General features: G+C 39.1%; 2 protein-coding genes across 4 annotated transcripts; both read left to right on the top strand.

Annotated features, from left to right (window-relative positions):
• The first annotated feature begins 7,230 nt into the window (after nt 1–7,230).
• Nucleotides 7,231–11,496, top strand: ccna1 (cyclin A1). The gene is made up of 9 exons (XM_042499350.1): nt 7,231–7,350; nt 8,399–8,557; nt 8,671–8,890; nt 8,982–9,097; nt 9,224–9,450; nt 10,462–10,666; nt 10,801–10,914; nt 11,017–11,150; nt 11,339–11,496. Exons 1-9 carry the CDS (start codon nt 7,348–7,350, stop codon nt 11,388–11,390), a joined length of 1,230 nt encoding a protein of 409 aa, XP_042355284.1. The 5' UTR covers nt 7,231–7,347; the 3' UTR covers nt 11,391–11,496.
• A 950-nt stretch (nt 11,497–12,446) lies between these two features.
• Nucleotides 12,447–21,109, top strand: sparta (spartin a). 3 transcript variants are annotated; one of them, XM_042499325.1, is made up of 8 exons: nt 12,447–12,630; nt 13,468–14,292; nt 16,647–16,841; nt 17,188–17,344; nt 18,838–19,032; nt 19,195–19,353; nt 19,618–19,708; nt 20,471–21,109. In XM_042499325.1, the coding sequence occupies exons 2-8, from the start codon at nt 13,495–13,497 to the stop codon at nt 20,727–20,729; spliced, it is 1,854 nt and encodes a 617-aa protein (XP_042355259.1). In that variant the 5' UTR covers nt 12,447–12,630; nt 13,468–13,494; the 3' UTR covers nt 20,730–21,109. The 3 variants fall into 3 exon arrangements, with proteins under 3 accessions (XP_042355259.1, XP_042355257.1, XP_042355260.1); XM_042499323.1 differs by having other exon boundaries at nt 13,494–14,292; XM_042499326.1 differs by lacking the exon at nt 20,471–21,109 and adding an exon at nt 19,916–20,365 and having other exon boundaries at nt 13,494–14,292.
• Nucleotides 21,110–21,479: the final 370 nt, after the last annotated feature.

The following is a 21,479-nucleotide window of genomic DNA, read 5'->3' on the forward strand; positions in this document are numbered from 1 at the left end:
CAGGCTCGTACTTGTCTGGAATAACAATGAGAGAGATGGAAATATGATATTGGCACTGTTTGGAAAGGGGCATAAACGACAACACCCATGTACAAGAACACATGTCTGAGCAAGATGCTCAAAACTGGAATGAAATCACTGCTCTACTAAAACCTTTACTACTAATAGTCTTGGTAATTTTGTCCGATCCCTCTGAAGGGTATACACTCTAAATTCATGAAAGAAGAGAAGAAAGGAAAAAAATGTCCTCAAAGTCAGATTCATTTGAATATATGAATAATTTAGTGCACCAAAAGATTTGGGGCCCTTAAATTGCAAATAAAAAAAAGCCCTTACTCTTCAGACATTCATAATTTATATGTACCATGGCTGAGGCATGGAGAGACAGAGATATCTGATGCACAAGTTATCCATAAAAGGTATAGTTGAATCAAGGACAAAGGCTAAAGCACTTTGTCTTTTATGCATTATTACTGAGTCAATTTATGCCTTTTTACATTTCAGTCAGTCAGTGAATATTACTTCTCCCGGTCGCTCACTGTCGTCCTGTGATTCACCCCAAATACTTAATGAATCGGAAGCAGACCCCAAAAGTAAACAATTAAACTTTAATCAAAGCATTGTTGCACGATGGTGGTTATTACCACATGTAATATCCTATGAAGTCTCGCCCTCTGGTTATAGTTTTTCTTTGTCTGTGTGTGTTGTAGTATCCTGGCTTGAGCAGCATAATTATTCCACCATCATGCAAAATCTACAATAAGAGATCTCAGTCTTGACACACGCATCCCTCCTCTCTCAGAGCTTATTTTCTTTCCGTGCCCCTGGCTCATTACAATGACAGGCCTTTTAATGGAGGAGATTGGCACTGAATTTTCACATCATATCCTCCAAGAAAATGTTCTTTGATCAGCTAGAGGATCATTAAATAAAGCATTATTATAGCACAAAGACTGCGTGAAACATTTGACCCCCAGACAGCAGACAAAGTGGAACATAGATTCACTGATGGATAAATTGCCTGTTGGTTGTTTTTAAACTTGTGATCACTACTTCTCATATTTGATGTACTGTGTTGGTGTTTGTCAGTTTTTAGACTCTTCCCCTCCGCATATTAAATTATTTTGCAGTTTTTACTTCACTGATGCCCCTGCAGCTTGGCACAGATGAGTTTGAGTCTCTCTGTTCTGTGAGTTGTCTCATGTTGCTTTGAAAACTTGGATATCAAAGTGCTGATTGCCAGCCCTCTTTTAGCGCCAATAAAAGCTGCTAATTGGCCCTCAACCTTACATGACCCATCTTTTAGCAGTGTTCAGTTTAAGACCTTTTCTAAGGGGTGTTTGCATTATTCAGCGTAGCCTACACACACATACAGTCCATAACAGATGGAAAAGGAGAGCTGATTGCTTGAAAAGTTGGGCATCAGCCTTATGTTCCCTCATCACCTATGAATTTCTTCCCATCTAAATAAGGCTCCATGTGCTCACAGACCAAAGTTTCTTCAGGTACTTTCTTCCATCCCAAATCAGCTCTTATGTTCGCTCATCTCCATGTTCCCTCAGCACCAGAGTTGACCCTTCCATATCTTGGTTACAGTTACCCATATTATTACAATGATGAAAACATGACATTGATGGAGGAACTGATCTGAGGGAACGTAGGGTTGAGGGAACAGTCCTGACATAACATAGGGCTGAGGAAGCAGAGGGCTAAGTGAACAGGGTTGTGGGAACGCAGGGTTGAGGGAACATAGGACTAAGCATATTTAGGGTGAGGGAATGTAGGGCTAAGATTATTTAGATATTATGGAACATGGGGTTAAGGAACAGCGTTTGAGGTAACATAGGGCAGAGGGAACATAGGGTTGTGTAAAGAGAGCTGAACTGACAGGATTGAAGGAATATAGAGTTAGGGAACATATTTCTGAGGAAACAGGGTTTGAGGGAACAGGGCTGATGGAACATTGGATTAAAAGAACAGAGGGCTGAGGAAGCAGAGGGTTTAGGGAACATGGGATGGAGAGAACTTACTGTGGGTCTGAAGGAACATAGTGCTTAGAGATCATTGGGTTTGAGGAACAGAGGGCTGAGAGAACATAGGGCTGAGGGAACAGGGCTGAGAAAAATCAAGGTAAGGGAACATAGGCTTGCAATCAGCTAAATGTGTAACTGCGCTCTGACATTGTTGATTTCTAGACCCATTTACTAACCCGGCTGGATGATTACTCACTCTGTCTCTGAGTGGTCATGTCAGTGGAATGAGTGGAAGTGGATGATTGTAGGTAAAATGACAAATGCTAAGGAGATGAAGAGATAACTGGGAAATTACATCGGCTGTGATTCTTAAATTCGGATTAATTCATGATTAGGTTATCAGCTTCTATTCCTGCAAAAGGCAATGGGAAAATGCCCGTTCAGCATGGATAAACCTCGGCAGATAATGTGCCTTTTCGTCTCTTTATCCTGCAGGTAGCATGTTTTAGTGTTTTCTGAATGCGTTTTTTGTGCTCAGGGTGAGAGACAATCTCAGCTGTGATCCTTCCCAACAGGGGTAACACCAGTGGATGAGGGTGCCACTGAGAGATGAGACGTGTCCATCCCCAGCTGGGAGGATTTTCCTGGATGGCACAGTATTTTAGAGGTGGTGCTCAAACCTCCAAAACCCATCTGGCCCAAGCCTGTCACCAGCAATACATCACGTTAATGAAATGGCAGCAGCCCAATGCTATCTGTCACAAGCAATCTGCATCTGCTGAGGGACTGAACGGAAATGAGGAAGAGGGATAAAAGACAGAGGAAGACAGAGAGACTTTGTGTCCCCCAAGCAGGTGCTGTGTTTGTGTGTGCAAGTTTGAATGTGTGTGTGTGTGTGTGTGTGTGTGTGCGTGTGTGTGGGTGTGTGTGGGTGTGTGTGTTCAGTCCTGCCTTTCAGCACAGTGTGAAAAATATCGATTTTACTTTGAGAGGAGAAAATAGCCACAGCAGGCCACCATATCTTACATCTCTACTGGACCAAATAGGTGAGGATATTTAATCGGTTCCGCAGTAGAACAAAGTTCCAATGCATCTTATCTGTCAGAGAGAAAATGACTCACTGCACCTCGTCTTGGCACTCGGGGCAACTGGTATTGATAGCTGTCTCAGCTTCACAAACTGTGAAATTTCACACAAATGATAAACTTCAAATGATTGTGAAAATGTGCGCTTAACACCCGAAGAACAGCAGTTGAATTACACAAAGATTCAGGAGGACTGAGAAAGAAGTGACTTCATTATCTTTAACCGTATGATCTTCTGTGCAGATACCAGCAGAGATATTCTTGTCAAATTTAATTTAGTTGAAATGAAATATGCTTTTCAGTCATGATATTTGCCCTGTAAATACCAAATCCTCGTCAGTGCCATTAAAAGAACATTATCAAAGTGTATTTTTGGTGTTAGCTATATTTAAGTGGCCTTTTCTACTCGAAAGGGTTCGTTTTTCAAATCTATTCAGTTGTTATCACAAAGTGGGGGAGGTTTTGTAAAATACAAAGCAGTTAGATTTGTCTTTCACCCAGTTTAGCATTTTATGTAGTTTTGAATTGTGTAAATATCATAAGGTATTTTACTCTAATATAGAATTGTATTATATTATGAATTAACGGTTTTGTAGAGGTAATATACTCTGTGTCTGACATGATAATGGAAAATGATAGAGTAATGCTATTGCTTTTGTTGTTGCATAACGGAAGCTTTTACATTTTGACTCTGGAAAATGGAAATGTTGTGTTTTAATCTGGCAAAAATGATGACAAATGGTGGCACCTGGCATGTTTAAGTTTTATTCCTAAATATGATGGATTGGAACTCTAGTTCATCATATCTGGGTAAGCATTAGGATGCAACTAAAATACTGCAAAAGAGTGTTAGGGTCAGGCATAAGGGAAAAAAGAGTAGGAGTATTTTTCAAAATATTTTGCATTTCCAAAATAAAGTTAAATGTCAAGAATAAAGGCTGAATTTTCAGTATTTGTGCTAGGCACGAAAAATTAAATCAGAGAAGTTTTTCTTTTTTTTGTGGTCGAAATGTTGGGAATAAAGTCAACTCCTCTGGTCCATTAAATTATATCTTGTAGTAGAACATATCCTCTCAATATTGCATAGTATAACCATTGTTACCCTTGTATCTGTCCATTAGCAGCCATTTAAGTTTGCAAGAAATCCTTTCACATATTCTAAGTTTATATGGTTTCTCCTTTACAGATGCAGTTTTCAGCACAATCCCTTCAAAGTCCCAATACTTATTAACACACTGTGTTGATAATCTACTATTTACTTAAACTGATTTCTAAAGTACTATTTCACCAGTTCATCTATACAAGGCATTGTGTAGCTGCAGCCACATGGACTAATACTAGTGGTTTGATTTATTCTCCAACAATCAGCTTTAATCTTAAAATGTCAAGTTTATTTTTGACTTTATTTTCAAAATGTAAAAAAACAACCTCTTTTTTTGTCCTCATGCCTAGCTCTAAAGCTCCTTTCCTTGAACTAAATTAAAGAAAGAAAAAATTTAAAAAAAAAAATTACATTTAGTTAAGAGGTGAAACACACTGCTCTTGTCAAATGAGGAGGGTACAAGAGTTTACAATGATAAATGCAGAAAAAAATGACAAAATTTAACAAAAGTAGCCCACAGCTGTCAGGAAAGCATAGGAGTGACGGTTGGCTGAAGGTTCAAGAAGCAGCCATGTGACCAAAAGATTGCAAATTGGAATCTGTAATCCCCTGTTGCTCCACTGGAGCTGCTCAGCAGCGGCAGCATGACAACACTTCGGTTAATGCTCCCGGGTCCTCCCAGTCTCCCACTCCTGACTCTTCAGTTTACTGCCTGTAGTTCTTGCTGTGATCGAGATGTGAAAATAATATGCATCATAATAATTTCGGGCAATTCTAAACATCCGCTTGGTTTGAAGGCAAAGAAAGATACATACCACTTTGAGTCATTTTTTAAAATCAGCTGAATATTTCACTGCTTTGCACCATCTCCCTCCCTGAGGAGTTTGAGTAAGCAAAGGGTTCGTGGTAATTTGCAAAATTAGATTTAACAGGGTCACAATGTCATATGATCAATTATGAATGCATCTGAAATTATTCCTGTTATTTGACTTCTTGGGGCTGTAGCCTCATGATACGACTTGGCGTCTAAAGTTGCATATACTGACAAGCCCTAAAATGGTTATTTGACATAACAACATGTCAGACCTCTGCTCAAATTTGCTGCAGATGAAAAGCAGCCTACCATTATTACTGAAGAGAAATCCTGCCATCTGATGGACAATGGAGAATTTACAGGCACGCTGTAGTTCGAAATCTGACAAACATGCATCTTACTATACAGTATAGACATTTTGTCCAATGCATATCTTTCTATTGTCCTCAAATATCTGGCTTTTATTACATTATTTAAAATTTTTCTGTGTAAATCACGTTTCTTCTTGTACTGTCTATGGAGGTTTTAAACTATTCTCTTGCTTTGTTAATACTTACAATATAACTTCGGAGAGGGCCCACAGGACGATATACAGGCCCATCACTGTGAAGTCTATTGTAAGTGGCTGTGTATTATTCACTGTCAATACTGTTTTTCTATCCTGTCCCTGTGTTATCTGTACCTATCTTTGGGATAGAAAATCATTGGTACTTCTTTGACATGTGATGTAACCACACAGCTTGTGCAACAGCAACAACAAAGGCAACTGCAATGACAAGTAGAGTAAATAATCCAGTTCACAGTTTAACCCCAGCTGAGGACAAAACTGACAGGAAGGCATTTAACCAGCAGCAGCATCGCTTTCATCTTTGCAACGAAAAATCATGCAAACAGGGAGAAAAACAGTGTCTATGCTCTTGTGAAACAGACAGGACATAAATATAAATATATATAACACTTTGCTAGAACAAGCAGTCCTTGTGACGCTTGGTTTAATATGGCTTGGTATTGTAGTTCTGGAGATGTGAGAAATTTTTAAACATTTTGATGACAACTAGAAAAGGTGTGAGATTTTGCTGGTGCTGAGGTTGTAAACAAATGTCTTGTATTTAATTAAATGGGTAGCTGTATACCCTATACGATTGATTACACAATTTATGGCAATTTATTGTTCAACCACATGTCTCCACATGTTTATAAGCAACAGGCCACAGATGGCTGACTCAAAAGTAGACTTGGTTATGTCATGTTATGTCACAGCTGTGGTCACCAACAGTGGACCAGCCCATGGCTTTACGCCTTACCTTTCTACTTTCTTAAATCCATCTTGTCGCTCACAGTCCAAGTGTGACACTTCCATTCTTGTCCAACAACTTGTCAACAGTCCATACGTCATTTCATGGTATGGAGATAAAAGCTCCCTAAAGTGTCTCTAAAGTGACTCACGATGCACAGCCACACCCAAAAAGTCTTCAGGTTTCTGTGCTTTGGTTTAAACACCCAAACAGGTAACAGACTGAGTGTTTTCTGCAGGAATCATGTTCAAAACCAAATGTTGGTACTAACATTGTGAAGATTGTGAAGATATGTAGGCTATAAAACAAATTATAGTTAGGAGAAAGGACAATAAAATGAATATCAGATTAAACTTGATTTTTTTTTTCTAAATAGTAATAAATTTCTTCTAATGAAATCTGGAAGTGCTTTCCAATTGACAAAGGATGTAAGAAATACGTTTTTATTCTATTTTAATTTGTAAATTATAGTTTTTACAGAAATGAGGTAGATTCACAAGATTGGCTTTTTGTTAAAACATAATTTATTGGCAAAATTAAGCAAAGCATATGAAGTTTTACAGTGGACCTCAGTTATTGTGAGAACAGTAGATAAAGATAGCATCCTCAACGTCAAGTTACATCAAGTCTAGTCAAGTATTTTAATCTTTCCTAAAGACACCTAATGAATATCTGCTCCCTCAAAAAAATCACTTGTGGTCTACATGGAATACCCATGCAACACCGTAGCCAAATCAAAGCCCTTACTGATTAAAAATAGATATTAAAAAAGTGAGGGATTCCTGACGCACGACGTCTGCTACTGTCAGCACGTTCGTGCACGTGATTGGACAGAGCACCGTTTGAGGAAACAGCTGATTAGTTTACAGGGAAACCTGAAGGAAACTTCCCCGCAGGATTAATAACATCTGAGACAAAACAAGCTGCTTTAACTCGCTTGAACACTGCAAGAGGTCGCTGTTTGACTCCAAATAAGATACAAACTGAGATTTACCGGCCGTTTCTCCGCTTTAGTGGCATGCACAAGTTTAACGCTTCCACCGTCCCAAACTAACGTTAAACGACGTTGATCGTGATTATGGTGAGTTTGCAGTCAAGAACAAATGATGGTCTGTTTTATATTTGAAGCCGACAGGACACTATTGTTGGGCTGTGCTTTGTGATACACTCGAGATGCACTAAGTTTGCAGCCCTGTTTTGATACCTCTGTTGTGTGTTTGTGGTTGAGGGACTGTAGTTTAAGTCTTGTAACCATGGTAATGATGTTACTTCAATGCGAATTCCTGCTGCAGACATTAGTAGAAATTAGTGCACCCCATTTTGCATTTTACTCAACTTTATTAAAGTTTACTGCTAAATATAATTTTAATAACATACTTAAAAATACTCATTTGGTTTTCCATAATTTTCTAAATTGCAAAAACATTTTTCTGAACATTTCGGTTTTTCTCCTTTATTTCTTTATGTATTTTTTGGACTTTTAGGTGAAAAAACTACTAATCAGTTAATCGAAAAATTAATTGGCATCTATTTTCATACTTTGTTAATCATTTCAGTAATTTTTCAGGCAAAACTGACAAGCATTCACTGATCCCACCCTCTCAAATGTCATGACTTGATGCTCCCCTTTGTCATACATGACAATTAATTGAATATCTTTGTTTGTTTTTTAATGCAGACTATTTTCACTTCCACTATTTTCTGTCATATTATTGACTTTTTTTTTTTTTTTAAAGAGTCAATCAATATTGACCCCGTTTATGTGCTGTGGGCTACATTGGTCAGTGAGGCCATAAAATAACCACCTAGCCAACGTGACTAACATCATCCATTCTGCTTTGGTTTCCAACAAGTAATGTATTCCTCATTACAGGATGCACATCTAACACATTGCTGTGGGTGATGTGGGTGAGGCCAGAACAACTTGCAAACCCTCAGCATTATTTTGCAACTCCTTTTGGGCCTCTGACCCCATTTGGGGAACTATAAGTCTGCTATGGGAACTGACAATACAATATTATGTGGTTCACCTTTCAGTTGTAATGTTTTATGTACTTGTTATTATTATTATTATTTTCATGAAGTATGTGTTTTCTTATTTTATTTCCCCCACCATCTCCTTTTTAAAGATGAACTTAAGCACAAATGCCCATTGTGGCAGTCACACTAGCAAAGAAAACATCCCACCTTCAAGCAAAACAGATGCACTGCAGGTCCAGAGAGCCAAGCAGAGGACTGTCCTCGGTGTCCTGTCAGAGAATGAGCAACGTGGTCGACCCTTTAGCCAGGTCGGTGAGAAGGACACAGCAAGAGAGCATTCAATTTTAAGATTCAATTTCCCATCTCAGAACATTCACATTTCAACTTAACTTTAATCATCCTGACTCCTTTCTCTTCACAGGGCAGCCAATTTTCCAAACACAGTTCGATCTCAGACAGCTCCCTGCTCGTGTTCCTCGGCCATCCCTCCAGTTCCAGCTTCGATATTTATGTTGAAGAGGCTTGTGAAGTTGTTCTTGCTGCTTCTGGTCAAGAAGTTGTTTCAGACAGCTGTTACCTTGATTCTGAAACTGATGCCCTGCAAAATGAAGATTTTAGACTCCTGCTGGAACTGAGTTCAGGTGAGTTTAACAAATACAAAAAACATCTACCAGCGTCTTTTCTTCGTTCCGTCTATTTTTTTTTTTACTCAGCTGTTGATCACTCTTATAGGTTCATGCCAGGATGCTTCTGTGCAGTCTGAAGCAGATGAATCTCTGATGTCAGAGGAGGTGCTGTGTGTGTCCGAGTATGCAGAGGACATTCACCTGCACTTGAGGGAGCGTGAAGTGCGTAATTATCTGAACTATGAGCACTGGCTCATTTCCGTCATATTACTGTGTATGCATTGTAGTTATTAGGTTCTCAGTTCACTGCAAATACCTCATAGTAACTGCTTCTGTTTCTACTGCCAGTTGAGGTCCAGGCCATGGCCAGGCTACTTAGAGAAACATAAAGACATCTCCAATGGCATGCGGGTCATCCTGGTGGACTGGATGGTGGAAGTCATTGAGGAATATAAGCTTCGTTCTGAAACCCTGCACCTTGCTGTCAACTATTTAGACCGCTTTCTCTCCCTCACTGCAAATGTGAAACGGAGCAGACTGCAGCTGGTTGGCACAGCTGCATTGATGATAGCTGCGTAAGTAAATGTGTGTGTGTCTGTATGTTAATAACCAGATACGGATGCCAAGATGGCACCTAATCATGCCAATGGAGTTGCTTGCCTGAGACAGGTATAGCTGCAGCCACATTCTGTCTGACGCCTACACAACACGTGAAACTACAAGTTTCAAGTTTATTTGTCACATGCATGATCATACAAGTACAATGCACAGTGAAATACTTACGTACCTGAACTGCTTAAGGCCACATACATTTTTTTTCCCAGAAGCACAAGACAAACCCACTACTGCCACTGCCACTCTACTAAAACACCACTTGTAGTGACTAAATGAAGAGGCCAAATGTAACAATCATCCACTTCATCCATTTAATGTTACTTTATTTAGTCATTATACATGAAGATGTGATTACCATATACTGCAAATCTTATAAGTAATAACCAGACGTAGTGCTTGGGGCCTGATTTATGCTCCTAAAGATTTGCAAACATTTAAAGATCCAGTGTGAAGAATTTATTGGCATCTAGCTGAGAAGTGTGGGAGAACTAGGGTGGCCAACACAAAAACCAGAATGGATTTATCTGGAGACAATGTTTGGTTTGTCCATTCTGGGCTACTGTAGAAACAACATGACAGACTCTGTGTAGGAGGACCTTCTCAGTATGTACTGACAAACATAAATGGCTCATTCTGGACTCCGGAATATTTTCTGTATTTCAGTTAATGTGTCTGAATAATCCCATGTGGGATGGCTCATACAAATGACCAGACAGGTAAATAAATATTGATTGATTGATTGATTGATTCGTTCATTTCAAGGTAACAAAAACACAACGATCCATATTTTCGCATGATTATAACCAATGAAAGCATACTTGTGAATGTTAAATAATGCTATACGTCCTTAAATCCCACACACTGGATCTTTAATGGTTGTGGTAGGACGCCACCTTATTGCAATGCAGTCGCGTTGATTCTGTGATTGATGACAATTACGAGCCTAATGTGTCCTGATCTGTCACTTGTAGAAAATATGAGGAGATCTTCCCTCCAGAGCTGAACGAGTTTGTGTACACCACAGACAGCACCTACACCAAGAAGCAGCTGGTGCGGATGGAGCATGTGCTCCTAAAAGTGCTGTCTTTCGAGATGGCAGCCCCCACCACAAACCAGTTTCTCCGCCTTTTCATGTCCATCCATTCTGTCTGTGCCAACACTGAGAATCTTGCCCTGGTGAGCAAAATCAATAACGCAAAAGCCAGCCAGATTATCGATTTCTGCCCCACTGCAAACTAACTTTGTAGTTAGTTTTCTATTTCCCTTGATTATATTTTGGCTCGTTGACGTGTATTTTTTTCTGCTTGTAGTATGTAGCAGAGTTAAGTCTGATGGAAGTTGATCCATTCCTGAAGTACACCCCATCTATAGTGGCAGCTGGAGCCTACTGCCTCGCCACCTACACAGTGAGCAAATCTTTGTGGGTAGGTTGGTCCAGATTGTTTTCTGGGGTCTCTTTTATGAGTATTTCTCAAAGGAAGTAGCTAAAACGTGACTTTTTAGACTAATTTCTTTTCACATTTCAGCCTGATTCCTTACATGCCTTTACTGGTTATACCACGGCTGAAATTGTGCCCTGCCTGACTGATCTCCACAAGCTATACATCAGCGCAGAGAGTCGCCCACAACAGGCCATCAGGGATAAGTATAAGAGTTCAAAGTAAGGCATAGCTTAGCTTTTTTAATTAAGTTTAAATATGTATATTTATACAGCTTTTTAAACAGCTTATATAAACTGTGGGCCTTTGGGATCTTTCATGTGTAGCTTGTAGATTGTTTGGGTCGGTAATACATCCAGGTCACAATTTTATATCTCTAAATTGATGTCTATTATCTCTCCATTTACAGGTATTGTCGTGTTTCATTGATCACTGCACCTGCTGTTCTGCCTTTCTCATGAATAACTGCTCCACCCGTCCTCTAATACTTCTGCCAGAGCCTAATTAGATTGAGAAAAAAACAAACACACCCGATTCTACTGCCAATCCCATATATGCTTCTCTCCTCTGGACACCTAATCACTTCATGATTTTTTAATATAGTTTATGCAAATACAATTAATCATTTTGAATAAAGCTTACTTCATGACTGAAGAAATTTAATACTTGCAGGTGTTCGTGCAGAAGAGTTTGAAAACTGGCAAGTCATCAGTTTTAACATATTTTGTTCTTAAATATGTTGTCTTTAAATTATGAATAACAGGACTTTGCATATCTTTAGGAGTGATGTTATACAGGAATTATGTCCATTTTCAAAATTCATATATGCTATTTCTATGGGAAAAGACAGTCAAAAAATATGAGTAGCCATAACCAACTCTCCAAAATTCACAAGTGCTGAAACTCAAATTTGTGATGTCATAGGGTCTAAATTCTTGAGCTACTCTATAGACAAATAACTGGGAAAGATGTTACAGATTGCACTAGAGTGAGCAGGGCAATTTGCTGAGTATATGAGTACAGTTTCTCTTTCACAACGGAGAAAACTACAATAGGATGAAGCACAAAATCAGTCTCCTATTAATTGTATATGAAGCAGCTCCAGACATTATACCTGATGACATCACATGTTTGAGACTTACTTCTCTGGTTTCTGGCTTTGAGAAAATATGTGAACAAATATTAAATGAACTAACTACCCCATAGAAATAACACTGGAATTCTTAATTTTTGTGTTTTCCTTAAAAATCTCTAAAGCTTTTCAGTGAACTTTATCTCACTGTAATGCTACATGTGTGACTGAAGGGTTTTAAAAAAACTACAGTTACACTAAATTAAATAAGTCTTACTGATCTCAGATTACCTCAAGTTTTTATTTGTTTAATAGTTTGTTTTTTAAACGTATTTTTTTATTTTCACAAAAAAACATCATAGATGTTGAATTTTAGTATATGGCTTTTATTTTGAAAGTGTTGTCCGGAAACCATTTTTGTCGCTCCAGTTGGTTTGACGCTCGTGTGACGCTGCATTAACCCAGTGAGTAAGTGAACACATATAGTCTATTGATAGATGTCGGTATTTTCACGTCTATTAAAGTACAGAAGAAGGGTCGGAAACTATAATAAGGACTTTTTGAAACCACTTCTTTTATGACAGTTTTTTTTTTTTACTCTCCCTGGATATTGAAGTTTGCCATTTGAGGTAAGAAAATTTGAATTTTTTAATTTGTTCAGCAGTCAGACATGATTGCTGAAAAAATAACTTTGCTACATTTGTGACAGATGAGGAATAAACGTGTAAAGTGCCGTATTTAAAGTGTAAATCTGCTGTGTGGAGAGGACTCCTTAAAGGAAAGCTAACAGGCAAGTCCATGGTCTTGTTGTTCAGGTTAAACCTGATGTGTTCGCCAGTTCAGGCTATTTAAAACCTGCCACTGCTGCTAACAGAGATTTTTCTCTCATGAACTCATCTACTGTGTAGTAATGTGTCGAGAGTACCCAAGCCATTACTGAGGATGAATTCCAGCTCTTTCTTACTGTCTTTCCACACCTGGTTTAGTTTAAGATTGGTGATGGGTACATGCTCTCTCTTTTTCTATTTCACTGTTACTTTATTTCTAATTCAAGTTTGGGGGGGTGCATATAAGAGTGGGACTTTGGGGGTCCTCTGCTGGTAATTTTTATGCATCCAACAATTAATGTCCTGCATTCTAGTGAATTATTATACACCAATTTGTATCTTTTCTGCATTACTTTATGGTGCAGATATCTTTAAATGCTACATTCATGATTTTTTTTAGGGCTGACAAATCCACATTTTCTGAATACTGTGGGAGCCTTGTCCCCTGCATCAACCCCCAAATCTACAACTACATTTGTGCATTTTTGGAAAAAAGACTTACTTGATTTCATTTATCTACATATTTTTTTAGGATTACTGTAAAATACTTAAAGAACTTAAAACTGCAGTTGCATCTCCTGGTTTACTTTGGAAATAACACTTGTGATTTGTTTTCCGCTTCCATTCTTAACTTCCCAGTCTCTTGTATCCCATCTTCTACTTAGGATGGCTGAGCCTGCTGAGCTGCTGCTCATCAAGGACCAGTATGAGATGGCGTTTCATTCTCTGAACTGTGGCTTGGCTGCTGAAGAGGCCGGGAAAAGAGCAGAGGCCCTGGAGTATTACAGGAAAGGTCGACAGCACCTTGCCCAAGGACTGGAAGTTCCCACTGGGGCAGAGAGGCAGCAGGGGGCAGTCTGGGACACAGCCAGGCAGCTTCAGCAAAGAATGAGGGAGACTCTGAAGACTGTCAACATTCACCTTTCTGACCTGGAGACCTCTCAGCTGACAACAGGAGCCCAGAGGGGCCGCCTATTGATGGATCTTCCTCCCAGTCTTTACCCAGACCTGGCACCAAGCAGCCAGCCTCCCCAAAGCTCCCTCCACCATCTGTACCCCACCGTGCCTGCCACCACCCAGAACACAATCCCAACCCCAAAAGTCCCTCCCAGGCCTCCCTCCCCTGCTGTTCTGCATAAACACACGCACCCTGCAGCAGCGCCAGGGACTGTAGCCATGGCTAACCCAGGGGACCAGCCTCCAGCGTACACACCTAAGCCAACAATTGGCCACCGCAGTCTGTCTTACAGTCCTCCTGGAGGTGGCCTCGGGTCAGCAGGGCAGACCGGAGCAACATCAACAGATGGGACTGAACTGCTTTTTATCCCTTCTGGGGTGCAGATGTTTTTTGTGGCACCAAATGGGCAGGTCAGCTCCCTGTCTTACCCAGGCTACCTGCGCATCATCACATTTGACAATCAGCACAAGGACTCCACCGCTGGACAACCCTCAGCATATCTACATGTGAGTAAACAGTATGTTATATAAGTATATGTCATAATATGTTTCTGGATGCACTTAGGTGTGGGTATATCAGCAAAGCATTTTCCTCGACTGTGTGAAGAGTGACCCACTTCATCATTATTAGACCAGTTTTGGAACTAATTATGATTCGTAATATTGGTATATAGTGTATGTAATAAATACAAGACACAAAGAATTACTCTTCTTACAAACTATGGTGTTGTCCGAGTAATATCAACTTTTGATTTGACAACACATGCACATTGTGATCAACCAAGCCAAAACTGAGCTTTAAAAGTGGCCTTGGATGTAGCATTAATTTGTACTTCATTGCTAAAGAGGGATTTGTTCTTCTTTGTACTGAATTTGTTAACTGATTAAGGGCTTTACAAAAACAGTTGCAACTGTTGATTGTTTTCATTAGGGATAAATCAGGTGATTATTTCCTAAATTTAAAAATCTTTTTTTTCGTCTATAAAACCTCAGAGAATAGCGAAAAGCACCTGTCACAGTGTTCCCATGGTCATGGAAAACCTCGAGAGGTTACTTTTTCCAGGCCTGCAAAAGTCATGAAAGTCATTGAAAGTTTTGGAAAGGTCATGGATTTTTTAAAAACGAAAATTCGTCCATGAAAACATTTGGGAACCCTGCTGTCACTAATTTCCAAGAGCCCAATATGATTTAAATGTTGACCAACAGTCCAACACATAAAGATATTTCGTTGCAATAATGTAAAACAGAGAGAAGCAGAGTCCTCACATTATAAAAAAAAATAACCAGTGAATTTCAGATATTTTTGCTTAAAAAAGATTAATTCATCATTGAATTGATTTTGAATCAATAGTCTAATTAAGTAATCAGCTTTTTTTAAGCTCTGTGATGTCATCAGTGCACTTACAGTCTTAACTATGTTTAGAGTATATTTATGTGATATGAAACTTAATATATTTACAGCTGAAACTGATATCATTGTCCTTGCATTTATGTTTGAGCAGGATTACTTTCCATTATGGCTTCTCTATATTCTAAGAAAGTGATCTCAGTTGCTTAAAGGAATACATCACTTACAAAGTGACTGTTTGTATCTTGATTAGTTATGCTGTGTTACCTTGAATTTGTTTTTCTTGCATGCCTCCATGTAAAGTGGCATCATATTGATTTATTAATTGACTGGGGATCACCTTTTACAAAAGCAAAACTTTACCAAAACCTCTCCCCTCACCCTCTTATAAACTCTCACAACTCATGCAGTATAATCAAAGTATTAGTACTTCCCAAACATGCATGTTCACTTAAAAACCCTTAGCATTGGAGTGTGGCATTGAAGTTTAACTGCACTAAGTGTTAAATCGAAAGGTTTTAGCAAAAATGCATGAGAAGTACTGAACATACCTCTGGATAAAGATTAAACTACAGGAAATGCATGAGAGTTTGTAAACCAGTGTTTTGATATAGTTTTGCTGCTAAAGATTGTCCCCGATCAATAAATTCATACGTTAGCCATGTCCATGGAGGCATGCGAGAAAAACAGTTTTCATGTTCAAGGTAATATGCGATGACTGATATACAAAAGGTCATTTTGTGGCTGAAATAATCATTTAAGTAACTGAGATCAGTTTCTTAGAGTAGCCATGTGTATCCCTGTCATGTGGAGCTTTTATATATTGAGTTAATGTAGAACGTATAAAGTGGTAATACTGTGGTTCTAGCAGCTCTACAATGTGTGAAATATGCCATGCAATATTCTGCAATGCAACCCATGACTGTGTTTCCCACCCGAGCAGGCTGGTGGGCTGCTCTCCTGTATTCTGGCCCTGCTTTGTTTCCCAGAAAGACAATGGTCCCATTAACAGATGACTCGGCGCTTCTGTTGTGCTGCTGGTCAGTGTCCTGCACCCTCACAGGGGTCACTCTGTCAGGCGGCATACCAGTGTCACGATGCAGCAGCGAGTCTGTATCTGTATTATGTCTGTGTGGATGCCTGACGTCAGTCCTGATGGGGCTAAAATCCTGTAAAGTGTCTTTGAGAGGGAAAAACATTGGGTCAAAAGGAGAGGTGGATACTTTGCTTGCTGGGAAATGCCGATGCATTTTTGTGCACCTTTGAGCCTTACAAGAAACCACCGTATACATATGAAGTCATATGGGAAAATAGCAGTTGACATGTTAATTTTCAGTTTACATTTTATGAATTGAAGAAACAATAAGGAATCAAAATAGAGGCTACCATGTCCTGTTTTTCTGTCTAATTTTATAAATCGGATAGAGTGGATGCAGTCCTCTTTGGTAATGATGGCACATGGATGATCTTCATTTCCAAATTCTTAATTTTGTGTGTCTTCTTGTTTTTTAAGGTGTGTGACTGGCTATACCCGCTGACTCCAGATACTCCGGTGCTGTTGGCTAACTCTGGGATCTTCATGTTCCCTGACATGTTGTCAGAGACGCCAGGGTCCTACGTTGGCTTAGTGTTGTCCTCCGAACTGCCTGCTGCCCAAAGAGAGACGTTTCAGGACCTCCTCTCGCAGCTCGCTGAACTCAGAGTCCAGGTCAGTCTTTAATATCAGTAAGAAGCAAATTTAAGGATGAATATGTATATTTTGGAACAGTATGTTTAGGCTTTTTTTCTGTGTTTGGAGAGAAAAGGAGGATGTTGTAATTAAACAATAGGCAATCATAAGTACACCTTGTAAGATGTAGTGTCTCATAGCATCACTTTTCTCTTTTGACACCTCAGGAGGAACTAAATAGTTGTCATGTTGTGGGTAAAACATTGTTAGCCAGCTGAGTCACGGCTTTAAAGGAATGTATGTAACCTGTTTGGGTGTATGCACATTTAAAAGCCTCTTACTGTGTGTCTTGTCATGATAATTGACTTAATGGATTCCCTGACAGGGTCCAGAGGGGTCAGGGTCAGAGATCATCAATCTGAGTGAGAAAATCCCCCTCGGTCCCACGAAAGAACTCGAAGGACTGATAGCGCCAACAGGGGTGAGGGATAAACCACCACTTCCTGGATGGAGTGAGAAGATGGCACAAGGAATCTTGACAGGTGAGTCTGTGTGAGTCATAATAAAAGAAAAAAAAATCTAAATATCACAACAGTGTTATACACAGTCTGTGTACAGTGGTCAAAATCTAAAAGGAAGCAGTGAGCTCACTATCAATGCTTGCCAGGGCATGCACACTTATTTTACTCAATAATGTTATGATGTGAACAACTAATCAGTGTTACAATCATAAAAACAATGATGTCACATGTCTGCTTGTTTTGAAAGTATTTCTTATGTCGCAGAAACCAGTAAAAGCTTAACTTATAGGTTGGCTGTTATTATCATACTGTTGATGATGTGTTGATGTTTTTATTCTGGTGCTCTGCGCCGGTCTGATTCCTGTCTGCCCCAGTGTTGGCTGTGGCGGTGGGCTGGCATGGAGGTCCCCAGGGACCACCAGTAGAAAGTTACATTATATTTTTAGGTTCATAACATGTATCTGAATTCATAAATATGTAGAATATTACTACAGACATTCCTGTTATCTTACGTCGCAACATCTGCTGTGACAGCAGATGCTGTATTCGCTCAGCATGTTGAAAAAATGTTTTCACTGGCAATGCCACTTTCTTACAGCATATATAATATATCTGGCACAAGACGAGATCCTGTTTTGTTCATAGCATAGAAATAAAATACCTCTATGCTTCATGGTCTACATTAGTGAAAGGAAGACAAAGAAACCCATTTCAGAAACAAAGAGAACAAATATTTCTCAAAACTTTAAACCATTAAATTTGATGAGGTTCACATTTTAATGGATTATCCTCAGAAATTATATTTGTATGGGAATATTTCATATTACAGTCATATATCACATTTAAACAGTACTGTTTTTGTCCCTGCACTTATGTGTGTCCTTGTGTGTTTTAAAGGATCTCTTTAAAATAAAATGTATTATTATTATTTGATTTACTTGAAAGTGGTTAGATGATATCAGAGCCTTTGTTTATTCTAGTGCACTAGATGATATTAGTGCTCTCTATGCTCAACTCAAGATACAACATTTATATAATGTTTTGTACATAGACTGCATATAAAGATACAGTCTGTGGTTTTGCAAATAAAGTTTTCATAATTAGGAATTTATTTGTTTCTTTTTCACATACATTTTCAATATGGATAAATTTATTTATTACAACCATGTAAAATCAAACATGACAATCAAAACAATTTCTCAAAAAACACAAATTTTGTTGGGGACTTACTCAAATGACCCCCTGCTGGTCCTCTGGACTCACTCACAATAACCCAGCAAAAAACAAAACTATCAATATCTTTGTTGATAGTTCACAAGATGTTCATCTGTTTACAAAAAGGACCACTGGAGGGCAGTATTACCATTGCAGCAGTCTCTCCTGAACAGGATTGAGTGCTGCAAAGAAAACTTTATCCAACCACCTCCTAATTGCTTACAGCAGATATTTTAATGAAACAACAATCAATAACATTGCTAATTTACACGTAACACACATACTCTTTCTGTCTGTAGGAGCTACACGGTTGAGTGTAGGGTTTGTCAAAGGAGCCGAGGCCACCGGCAGGGCTATTCATAGAGGAGCAGCCAAGATCCGGGACCACATCACACCTGAGGAAACTCCCTCAGAGGTCAGCCCTCGGGTCACCAAAGGTCTGCATGTGGCTAAACAGGCCACGGGGGGTGCTGTGCGAGTCAGCCAGTTCTTGGGTAAGGACTTAAGGTCTTTACTGGGTACAGTGATGATACAAATGCAAACTTACACACAGCTGATGACACCTCTGATGGATGCTTGATTGCCTTATTCTTTCAGTGCATGCTGATCAATTCCTGTACTGTAAATTAATGTCTATGTACTGATATGCAATACAGTTAATGGAGTGAGTACAGTGGCGGAAAAAGTTGCAGATAAAGTGGCTCCCCATGTGAAGAAACAGGGCGCTAAGCTGGTCCCAGAGTCTATGAAGAGCAAAGATGGCAGCCCTTCCAACTGGGATGGAGCCAAGTTTGTGGCAGCCAAAAGTTTTCAAGGTATGTACCAATATGATGGAAATGACAGGATCAAATATAAGTTACATAATCATACACATATATCTGTGTACATCGTTTTACACTGTTGTTATATCATTATGTAATATAAAATGTATTGAGTCATGTTTTACCATTTGAAATGTGTTGGCATTTTGGATATTTGCTTAATAATGGGTGACTGGATGATATGGATGATGGATGGATGATAATGTGTGGTCTTTCTGGAGTACTTAAACCTTTTTTTAAAATTTACATCCAAATCAGGTTTCACTACTGTTTGGTCTAGTCTGGAGACCGGAGCAAAGCTTGTTGGCAAAAGTGTTGCAGCAGAGACGGTCACAACTGTGACATACAAGTGAGTTCTGACATTTCCCATTTCTGCCTTTTTATGTATTGACAGAAATGTCTTTATTACTATTTTAGATCTTGTTTCCTGCATGTTTCTGAATCGGTTACTCTAAATAGCAGTAGAACACTGGATCAGAAACCAGCCTACTGTGGTGCTTTCTTCTTGGTATGTTGGGAAACTGATCCTCTCTCTTTCACACCTATTTCTTTTCAGATTTAAGGGCTTAGAGAATCTATTAAAAATGTCCGGCAACATATGACTGCACTGGGGAGTAAAGACTTGCGACTGATCATCTCTTTCACGTACACTATTTCATTAACCCAAATCAAGTCAGAAAATAACCCTCAATAAGACCATTTCCAAATCTAACGCAAAACTTAAAACTGAATTGTTTTGTTTCATCAAACTGACTTTCTTTAATTCATACCTGGATATATAAACTATGCGTTTAGGGTTCTTTTTTGACTTGAAGCTTTTGTTATGTGTGTCTTTCTGGGTCTGCTAACTGCAGCTAAACATTTGCATGTGTTGGGTGGTGCTGCTTTTGCTGTTCATACTTTCTGTAGCCTCTTTTTCTTGGTTTGTTACTAATAAAACCACTACAAAGTGAAATATGATTTTTTTTCTTGACCTCTGGGGTGTTAATGGGAATGACAACAGTACCAATATCACATTGCTTCAGCATTTCAGTTCTGTACACACCCTCACTTTTTATTTTTTTACACCAAATCACTCTTTCCTCATTCCACCATATTATCCGTGGTGAAGGTATGGTAACAATGCAGGTGCAGCCACAGACACTGCGCTCAAGTCAGCGATCAATGTCGGTGTGACTGCCTACAATGTCGACAATCTGGGTCTCAAAGCCATCCTGAAGACTGCAGGGAAGAAGACAGCCAAGGCCATGGTCAAAAGCCCGGAGGGACAGACAGCAGAAGCTGAGGGGAAGGAGGCTCAGAAACGAGAACATCAAACAGAGACTAATGGGAAGGAAAAGATGAAGAGAAGGGAGGAAGCGCAGAAATAATAGATTCCTAGAGGATGTTTAACACTTTGCTTGATGCTTTCTGCCACACTGATGCATCAACTCCTCATTTACATATTTATACACCAAAATAGGCCACTTATTTCTGAAGTGGTTATTTAGTTGTATCAACTGGCAGTGTCAAAACAAGGAAGCAAAAATATAGGATTTAGCCCATTAAGTCAAAGTGCAATTTTACTTCAAGTTATTGAATACTAACTTATTTATATCTCTCTAGGTCAGGGTTGGTTGCAGTGTTTTGTCTTACCTTTTTTTGTAGTGGTATTTAGGCATGTCATTATGCATTTATTGGTTTACATTTTGTGTATGTTTTTTAGAAGACAAAATATTAAGTATATATACCAGTAAAGAGTTCACTTATATATTGACCAAGCTTTATGTATGATATGCATGCAAGTGTAACATAATGTAGAACAAACACACAGATTGTGTTCATGAAAAATATCAATTTATCATTTTAACCACAGTTATACAGAGGTTAATTTCCCATGGGATGTTTCTCAAAAGGTGCTCTTGTAGACATGGATGGTTTTTTTGAATGAGCCTACAGGGCAAAGGTTCAGGGGCCCCAACTGTCAGGGGCCACCCTGGCCTTCACATGCTGACTGTCACTTGAATTAACATGCACTGACCAGGAGGAGTCAGAGGAGACAAAATGAGTACAAAGAGATACACAAAAAACAAAACTACAAATTGACAAAACAAACACAAGTAGACACAAAATGACTACAA

The sequence above is a fragment of the Plectropomus leopardus genome, chromosome 13 (assembly GCF_008729295.1).
Source record: "Plectropomus leopardus isolate mb chromosome 13, YSFRI_Pleo_2.0, whole genome shotgun sequence".
NCBI classification, from domain to species: Eukaryota; Metazoa; Chordata; class Actinopteri; order Perciformes; family Serranidae; genus Plectropomus; species Plectropomus leopardus.